A 9,701-nucleotide genomic window follows, 5' to 3' on the forward strand; every position below is an offset into this window, starting at 1 on the left:
GAGGATCTTTACTTGACTTTTGACCCTTTTATAAGTTTATGCACTGAGCAATTTTCAAGGTATGGAGAAAAAGTTTAATTTCAGTACTAAATACAGGTAGTAAAATTTTAGCACTTTAACCTGGCCTTTGAACCTCCACTTTGACCCTATGACCCCATAACTTCCTAAGAGAATCACTGTTAGGTTACTGTAGAACATGCATAAATATACTCTAAGTTTCATGATGATACCTTGAGTCACTTTTGAAATATGAAGAAATGAAATCTAGCACTTTCACTTGACCTTTGACCTTGTGGCAAGACACTTCGCAGAGAAGCCTCTATTGGGTAAATACATGACATTTGTACGTACAGCTGTACATGTACAAATGTCATGTGTATATTAAACCCTAACTAGGCTGGGGGGAGGCCTCCGAGGCCCCCCCCCCTCGACGTTCCGCGCGATGTATCGCTAATGCGAAAAGCTATCAACGCGACGTTTCATGACTTTTTTCTTTCGAGTCTCCCGCATCTTTTGACACCAAATTTGCGATGCCTGGGCGCGCGGTTCCAAGATGCGCATAAATATGTACGCGCATGTCAGACCAAAATTGCTCAAAATGTGAATTCGTGTACAATTTCAATGCAAACTGTGCTTACTGGCAAATTTCATAAAAGCATGATTTTTTTGGGGTTTTATTGATTAAAATCAATTAATAACATATTTCCTTGTTTGAAGCAATGTCGCAGACAAGTTTCATCGAAAAAATAATGAAAAACATAAAGTCGAAAAAAAAGAAATACATTTAAGAAATTTAAAAAATAGAATACTTAAGAAATTTTTTGTGATGGCACAATTTTTTGCGCTTATATTTGCTCAGGACACCAAAAGAATATTTACACAAAAAATGTGCCCATTTTGAGCTTTATTTAGTGATTTATACCAAATTGCCTGATTTCATGCATCATTATGCATCAATTAGCATTATTTAGCACAAATGATAATTTTTTTTAAAAATTTAACTTTGTGGTACTTTAGATTACTTCATAGGCAATGTGTGCGCCAATTCCCCCCCCCCACCCCACCCCCCCCCCTCCCCCCCCCCCCCCCCCCCCCCCCCCCCCCGGCTCTATGTTTTACCTGAATAGCCCGGCCTAGTTAGGGTTAAGTTTTCAAGAAAAATCATGCAGGCATTGCATAAATATGAGAGAAATATTGAAATTTTGATGAGTTGACCTTGACCTTTGAACCATGACCCCAAATTCCCTACATAATTGCCAGTCAGTACATGCATTTGTATTAAGTTCCATGAAGATAGCTGAACCATTTGCGATAAATTATAAATGGAGAAAAAAAGTGAAATTTGAAATTTTCACTTGACCTTAGACCTTATGACCCAAAACTCTCTCTGGAGAATCTTATTTGGTAGTACACATATACACTCGGTTCAAGAAAATACCTTCTGGCAATGCATAGATTTAGGGGAAATAGTGAAATTTTGAGCATTTGACCTTGACCTTTTGACCTTGAGCATGTACATTGTACACCCAAAAGTTGATAGGCACAACTTCATTCACTCATACACTCATGCCAAGTTTTATTAGGATACCTCAAACGTTTTTTAGTTATGCTGTCCACAAAATTGGGTTACGGACAAAAGGACGGACAGACGGATGGACCGAAGGACAGAAGGACAGATGGATGGACAACCTGAAAAAACATAATGCCTCCAGCGACACTTAGTGGCGGAGGCATAAAAACTCAATTCAAATGGACTCTGCTGAGAGGTAACATCCCCAGTATTCGGTCACTTAAGCTTTTTTGCAATATTTTTCAAACTAAATACATACATCATATCTACAGCAATGTATGTGAAATATATCAAATTTCTTTAATCTCAATTTTCATTTTGTTAAATATCACACAGAATTTCGCAAATCCCAAAATATATTACCTTTAAAATTCCCCAGTATACGGTCACCACGACCAGTATTCGGTCACGCGATGTGCGCGTTCAAAGTCAATGCGAGTTCAAGGCAGCTGAAAATGCATGCGCGCGCTACCTTGTTGGTGCAAATTGCATCAGGGACGTTGCGGCGCCCGAATACTGGGGTATCGGCACTTGCATTCAACCCTTGTACATTGAGACACTGTATCGGCACGTACAGGAATTTTGTTTTTCTTTTGTGTTTTTGATGATACCATCACACTCCGAGCTTGCGATAAGCAAAAAATGCCATAAGAGAACGGCATATTTCTCGATTTTTAGCGCTTTTTGGCGACCCGTACTCTTAAAACTGGGCATTATCCGCGCGAGCTTTTGGAAGTAGCACCGATTCTGCACTTTTGACGGTAAAATTTGGGATTTTGGATGGATTTTTGGAGGGGGCTAAGGGAGTTTCCTGTTGTGAACGAGTGTGCAAGTATGTGAATTGATGAGATTTGCGTGTGTTTGTGACAGTTGAACTTACTGGCTGGTGACTATAGTGATAAGTGACCAAATACCGGTAGCTGACCGAATACTGGTGCTCTTACCCCATCTAAAATGTTAGAAAGAAAGCACACACTGTGGAAAAGTGTGTACTGAGGAAAGAGGCTCTGAAGCATAGGGTCTATTCAAGCCCTTGATATTACCAAGCTGTGCTCTGTCCAATAAATGGGACCAAAAAAAAAAACAACAACAAAAAACAGGATATTATGTAGAACTGCTTGGCAACAACAATGAAGCGTTATCAGATTAAGCTGAAATTGAGCATGCTTTCTTTGACTTCAAATGGACTCTCCTATTAAACCTATAGATCTAAATGTTGGAGAGAAAGCACACTGTGGAAAAGTGTATACTGAGGAAAGAGGTTCTGAAGTATCTAAAGCCAGTAAAGGGTCTATTCAAGCACTTTATCTTTACCAAGCTGTGCACTAGGAAATGTCCATTAAATAGGACAAATTAGAAATGTCACTATGGTGACTGATATGCCTGTGCCATAATGCATGGTACTCCAAATGGGACTGTAGTACCTCTTGACATAGTTGAGAGTTGAGTTTCTCTTCATTGGCAAAAAAGGAGAAAAATATAGAATGACATATGTTTGTCACAAATAAGTTGAGTGTTCATTTTTCTTGAACTACATAGGTTTCATCTGGACAGATGGCTAAACTGTTGAAGAGAGCAGGTATTCGGGGATTTGAGCATTTTTGCTTAAAATTCTACCTATCTCACCACTTACAGTCAATCAATGCTAAATCAGATTTCAAATAAACTAATGACAATTTCTTTACATTGTACCTTTTTCCTAACACCTTCCTGACTGCTTGACAACTTGAGAAGGACTGGCGGCAGGAACCTGCAGATGACATTTTCTAGCTGTTGATCAGACCTCTGCTGTACCGATGCGGAGGAACACTCGGTCAAGCAATTCTGAAATATGGAATTATATTATGGCAGCATGAATTCAGCATACAGAACTCAGTGATATTTCACCCCCAGGAGATAAATTTTTGTAAATTCTCATGAGAATAAAAATTCTCATGTCACAGTTACATGTTTACATATCTGTATCTAGTTCTAAGCAATTTCACACCACATTAATAGTGTTTTCAATAAGTGTGAACTCAAACCAGAATAGCAGAGGAATACATTCTTTCAATTATGAAATATATAAGGCTCATATATTTTCACAACTCAAGGACATTAGTCACAGCCACATGTTTAAATCAGTAAAAGGGGTAACATCATCTCAGGGATCTCCTTTTGATCTGTACAAAATTTCATAGATTCTTGATTTTGACTGAATGAGGAAGACTTAAATATTTTTTGCATCAATTGTTGTACCCTTGTATCAGCCAATTAAAGATAACTCTCAGAGGAAAGAGGTTGCAGATGTGGGGTGATGACATGGTTTCCTTCTAATTTGCATGTTATACGTATGCATTTATGCACTTAATGCACTTGTCAATTGTAGTCCCGACCCCTGGGTACCCACGGATGGCCGGGACTTGCAACCAAGTTGGCTAGGGATTTCAGCATTTTTTCACCCAGGTGGGTCAGGAATAGACCGGGCTTTGTCGGGGGAAATTCACTTATTTTGCCCCAGTGAGTCGGGTATATACAGGGGTGTTGTTGAGAGAAATTCACTTATTTTGCCCCCGCGGGTCGGGAATATACCGGGGTGTTGTCAGGGGAAATTCAATTATTTTGCCCCAGTGGGTCAGGAATGGACCAGGTTTTGTCGGGGGAGATTCACTTATTTTGCCCCGGTGGGTCGGGAATAGACCGGGCTTTGTTGGGGGAGGTCCACTTAGTTTGCCCCGGTGGGTGGGGAATAAACGTGTCTTGCCTTGTTGCAGCAATCGCATACCATGTGGGGAGGTATCTGCAATGAATGCTCATGAATGAACAGTGAAATAACAACATCTATAGATATCTGGGTAAGGAGTACTGAAAAGAATCATAACCCTGATACAAATCTTCCATATGGGTACAAAATGTAAATTTAAATAGTACACCAATGCAATGAACAACAACAACAAAATCTAATTACCGTTAGTGCTGGTCCTCAAGTGTGCCATTTGACATAGACTCTACATTAAAGGGTGAGTTGCCAAATTATAGTTTTAACCTCTGTGGTTATTGGGGTGTTGGAGGTCCTGGCCTGTCAGGGACTTGGCCGGGTATTTCTATGCAAATACTGCCCGGCTTGTCGGGAACTTGGCCGGGATTTCTATGCAAATACTGCCCGGCCTGTCTGCATGGTCTGGGACTTGGCTGGGGATTTCTGCGCAAATATTGCCCGGGACTGTCGGGAACTGGCCAGGGATTTCTACTTCAATTTTGCCCAGCCTGTCGGGGACTTAGCGGGGGATTTCTGTGCAAATTTTGCCCGACCTGTCGGAGACTTGGCTGGGACTTGGCCGGGTGGTGTAACATTCTAAAATTGCAAGTGGATGCAAGTCCCGGCCATCCCCGGGTACCCAAGGGTCGGGACTACGGTTGACAATTGTTGTGCATTATTCCACAGTTGTAACACACTCACTAGTAGATCTAGTAGTCTACACTACTGTAACTTAGTAAGGCATCGGCCATCGCATGTTAGCAAATTATGCATTCCCGTACAAAACAAATTCAATAATAAATCTCACCCAGTTCATCCTGCGCAGCCATTGTAGAAAGACAGGCATTAGAGGAAGACAAATACGTGCAAACTCTCAACACTCTATGAAGAATTCAGGTTTGACCGCGACCATTGCGTAGCCCGGCCCCACATATACTAATCTGTGTTAGGTGTCAGGGTAGCTACGCATACGGGATACGGAGAACGTGACGTGACTCTGCTTTTTCTTCTGCCAAAGTTGATCGGTGTACATGTAGACTCTACACCATACTACATGTACTGTGCTATTACAATGTACCAGTATGTAGTACACGGGACGCACGGTGGTATGGTGCGCTCAAAGAGGTTCTGTGCGCTTCTAGATCATAGAGCTGTATTTGTTCTAGATTGCTTTGTATTAAAGGGAGAGGCTCACCAGAGTCTCCTGATAATTATCGAGGCATTACATTATTAAGTTGTGTTGGAAAACTGTTTACAGCTGTCTTGAATGAGCGTGTAGTGAATTTCACTGAAGATAATAAGTTATTAGGGGAAGAACAGGCTGGTTTTAGGTCTGGTTATTCTACACTAGATCATATTTTTACTTTGCACTGAATTCTTGAATGGTACTTGAGAGAATTAAGAAAAAGAGGTTATATTGTGCATTTATTGATTACAAAAAAGCTTTCGATCTGGTTGATCGATTATCACTTTGGTCTAAGTTACTTAATAAAAGTATATCTGGGAAAATTATCTCTGTTATTATTAATTCATATAACTCAGCCAAGTCTTGCGTTTTTCTAAATGGTCAAAAGTCTAGCTTTTTTCAAAGTAATGTTAGTGTAAGACAAGGGGAGAATCTCTCTCCTATTCTTTTTGCTTTGTATTTGAATGATTTTAATGATTTTCTTGGAAAAAGTTATAGAGGTCTAGATAATCTTTGTTCTGACATTAGAAATTCATTTTGCCAAAATGGAATAGATTATTATATTGAATTGTTTTCTCTTTTATATGCAGATGACACTATTGTGCTAGGTGAGAGTCCACAGGAGCTCCAACAAGCTCTTAATTCTCTTTTCGATTATTGTCGTATGTGGCATCTCACAGTTAACACATCTAAAACAAAGATTTTGATTTTTTCACGTGGTAAGATTAACAATATTCCAAAGTTTATGTTTGGTGGTGAAGAGTTGAGTATTTGCTACGATTATACTTATTTGGGTATTACTTTTAATTATAACAATTTATTTAAGAAGGCTATTGATAAACAGGTTTGCCAAGCATCACGGGCTTCCTACGCTATGAAAATGAAATTGGAGTCCTTATATCTACCACTTGACTTACAGTTACAGTTGTTTGATCAATTGGTCCTGCCTATATTATTATATGGATGCGAGATTTGGGGGTTTGAAAAGTTAACACAGATTGAAAATTTTTATTTGAAATTTTGTAAAGGTCTTCTTGATGTTCATAGGAAGACCCCTAACTGTATAGTTTATGGTGAATTGGGGAGATATAAATTAGAGTATATTGTTGCAAGTCGTATGCTTATGTTTTGGTATAGGGTAGTTCATGGAAAGCAAGGTAAACTGGCTAGCATAATGTATTCGTTTTATTTTTCTCTTTTTGAAACTGGTACTTACATCCTGCCATGGCTTGGGAAGATTAAAAGTATTTTTGATAGTTTAGGATTTTCTTACATTTGGGATAACCAAGCACAAGATATGGAGTTTTCTGTGTTTAAGAAAATTGTGTCGCAGAGGTTGAATGATACACGCCAACAAGTTTGGCATAACGACATAAATATGAATTCTCAATGTATTGTGTATCGAATATATAAGCAAAAGTTAGTGTTTGAAGATTATTTGGTGCACCTTAATTCATTTGATAGGAAACTTTTTTGTAGATTTCGATGTTTAAATAATAAACTCCCTATAGTGACTGGAAGGTATGCGAATATTCCTCGAGAGGATCGAATATGTGAATGTTGCTCCCTGAATCAGATCGGGGATGAATTTCATTATTTGTTTCAGTGTCCAATATTTGAAAATGATCGTAAACAAGCCATGAAGAAATTTTTTTGGAGACGACCTAATGTATATAAAATGGATCTTTTATTTCCACTCTACGCAAACAGTGATGTTGAAATTAGTAAAGTTTTTGTAAGGTAATTGTAGATTATTTTGATAAACTTTGATAAGATTTTCTTGTGTGTGATTATGAGTACTTATACATCCCTGTTAGAGGGTGATATATATTTTTTTTTTAGCTTACATGTATTGCAGGCACAGTGCCTGTTATAGAAAGTAGATAGTCTGATGTATTCGTATATATTCATCTCTATTCCATGTACATGTATATATCTTCATTGCATGTTTAGTCTGTCATGTAGGTTGTTATTCTTGCCAGTTTGTATCTTACATGTATTTATTTTTACTCACATACCCCAGGAGGGTGATTGAGTTAATAAACTACAACTACAACAACAGCTCGTAGACATTATGAAACTAAGAACACTAGAGGGCTCACTCCCGCTCACTTAGGCTTATTGCTCAAGTTAAAGTTTGTTGACTCAACGACCCTCGATAGGAGTACAATACCAAATGCAAATTATTATGTACAAAATAGAATAATTTCAAATAAAATTCAACAGATACATGCATAACACAAATATATACAAGATTACTGGAGAACATGATTTCAACATATTAACATGAAACATATTTACACTTTGATGCAGATTTTTTTTTTTTAACACTTTTAAGGAAAAGTTATTAGCGGTCCGGTCTGCGCGTTCTGCGAGTGGGGACACTAATCATTTACTTATGGCATTACTTCCCGATGGAAGATAAACCTTGCCTCTTTTGATGCAACGGGATGAGTTGGCTCTCGATTCAGCCGAGAATCAATTTATTGATTTAAAGAACGATTTTAAATACAGTGTACACTTTTCTCACATCACTGGAGCGACAGTCGATACTGTTAATGCACAGAGAGATCACTGATTCATTTTCCTGCAAAACATGAATCATAAAAAGATCAGTAGTATATAGGTCTAATTGGTGCAACACCGGGGCGAGAATCAAGTCTATAGATTACGAAAAGATCAGAAATATATTTTGGTGCAAAACTGGGGCGAGAATCCATTCTATAAGGCATTAGGAAAGGCAGAAATACATTTTGGTGCGACACGATGGGGCGAGGGTCAATACTGTAATGCACAGATAGATCATTGAATATGGTGCAACACTAGGGCGAAAATCAATTCTATAAATCATAGAAAGATCAGAAATAAATATTTTTGCAACACAGAGGCGAGAATCAAGTCTATAGCATAGGAAGATCAGAAATATGTTTTTGTGCGACACTGATGGGGCGAGAGTCAGGTCTATAGATTATAGAAAGATCAGAAATACATTTGGGGGAAACACTTGGACGAGAATCAATTCCACAAGGCATAGGAAGATAGATCAGAAATATAAATTTGGTGCGACACTGCAGGGGTGAGAGTCACTGTAATGTACAAAGAGATCATTAATGTATTTTGGTGTAATTCTGGGGTGAGAATCAAGTCCATAGATTATGGAAAGATCGGAAGTACATTTTGTGCATGGAAACACAGGGACGAGAATCAATTCTATTTAAAACAAGAAGAGCAAAAATATATTTTTGTGCCACACTGGAGTCAATACTGCCCCCGAGTGGCGAAAATTTACGAACGTTGCGACTTTTGGATTCGCCAACTTTTCTGACGACTTAAATATCGATGATTAGCAATAAATAGCAACGTTTGATCGAATGTTTGCGAAAGTGTTTACAAAAAGCAGTTTGCGACTATAGCGATCGTGAGCAAAAATGTTAGCGACTGTTCTTTTTTGTGTGTTTTTTGTTCCGAAGATCAGCAACTGTTTGCCAATCCTTTTCCACGATTTGTGAATGTTTGGGAACTTTTGCTAACTCCTGGAAAAGTATTAGGAGAATCTATGCACCCAACCCTACACAAAAGGTGAGCAACCCTTCCCCAGCATTTCGATTCTTCTGAATGCCACTGAAGAATATTTTCGAGATGGATTTCCAGAATATGAAAATAAATTTCTGCCAGAAAAGGATGGATTTCCAAAATATGAAAACGAATTTCTGCCAGGAAAGATCAAACGTACTGATGCCCTTGGAAGAATTGCTTTGCCGCGCTGCTGCATGCTACAACCAGGGAGGTGAGAATCACTTCCTTGATACAACTATCTAATGGTGCAAATCAAGAAAAAGAAAGAAGAGGCTCAGCAGCAGGAGGAGGTTTAGGTCCATGGTAGCACCCTCTGGACTGGAGGGAGTTCCTGCTCGGCCGGGGCCTCGGCATGGACCTAAACCCGACCCCGAGGGGGTTTTTGCCCTCCTTTTAGTTCCTTGTTTCTTCGGCATGGCGACCTAAATGCAAATTTCTCTTAATGGGTCGATTTTATTCAGAAATCATATGGCCAACTGTTTGCAAAGACTTACGACTGTTTTGCAAACGCTTGCAACTGTTTGCGGGGGAAAAAATAATTCGCAAAGAAATTGTGAACATTCCAAAATTTATCTGCGACAAGGAAAACTGTTCAGGAATTTTCTTGCAATATTTAACGCGCCTTTTACAAC

General features: G+C 38.8%; 1 protein-coding gene across 1 annotated transcript in view; it reads right to left on the reverse strand.

The window, feature by feature from the left end:
* LOC140236895 (proteasome adapter and scaffold protein ECM29-like) overlaps positions 1-5,292 on the reverse strand; it is a 198,364-nt gene extending 193,072 nt beyond the window's left edge. The window contains 3 exon segments of the mRNA XM_072316830.1: positions 3,263-3,352; positions 3,354-3,394; positions 5,116-5,292. Of these exon segments, the coding sequence (XP_072172931.1) occupies positions 3,263-3,352; positions 3,354-3,394; positions 5,116-5,137 (153 nt within the window). The 5' untranslated portion in view covers positions 5,138-5,292.
* Positions 5,293-9,701: the final 4,409 nt, after the last annotated feature.

Source organism: Diadema setosum, chromosome 13 (genome assembly GCF_964275005.1).
Source record: "Diadema setosum chromosome 13, eeDiaSeto1, whole genome shotgun sequence".
Classification (NCBI taxonomy): Eukaryota; Metazoa; Echinodermata; class Echinoidea; order Diadematoida; family Diadematidae; genus Diadema; species Diadema setosum.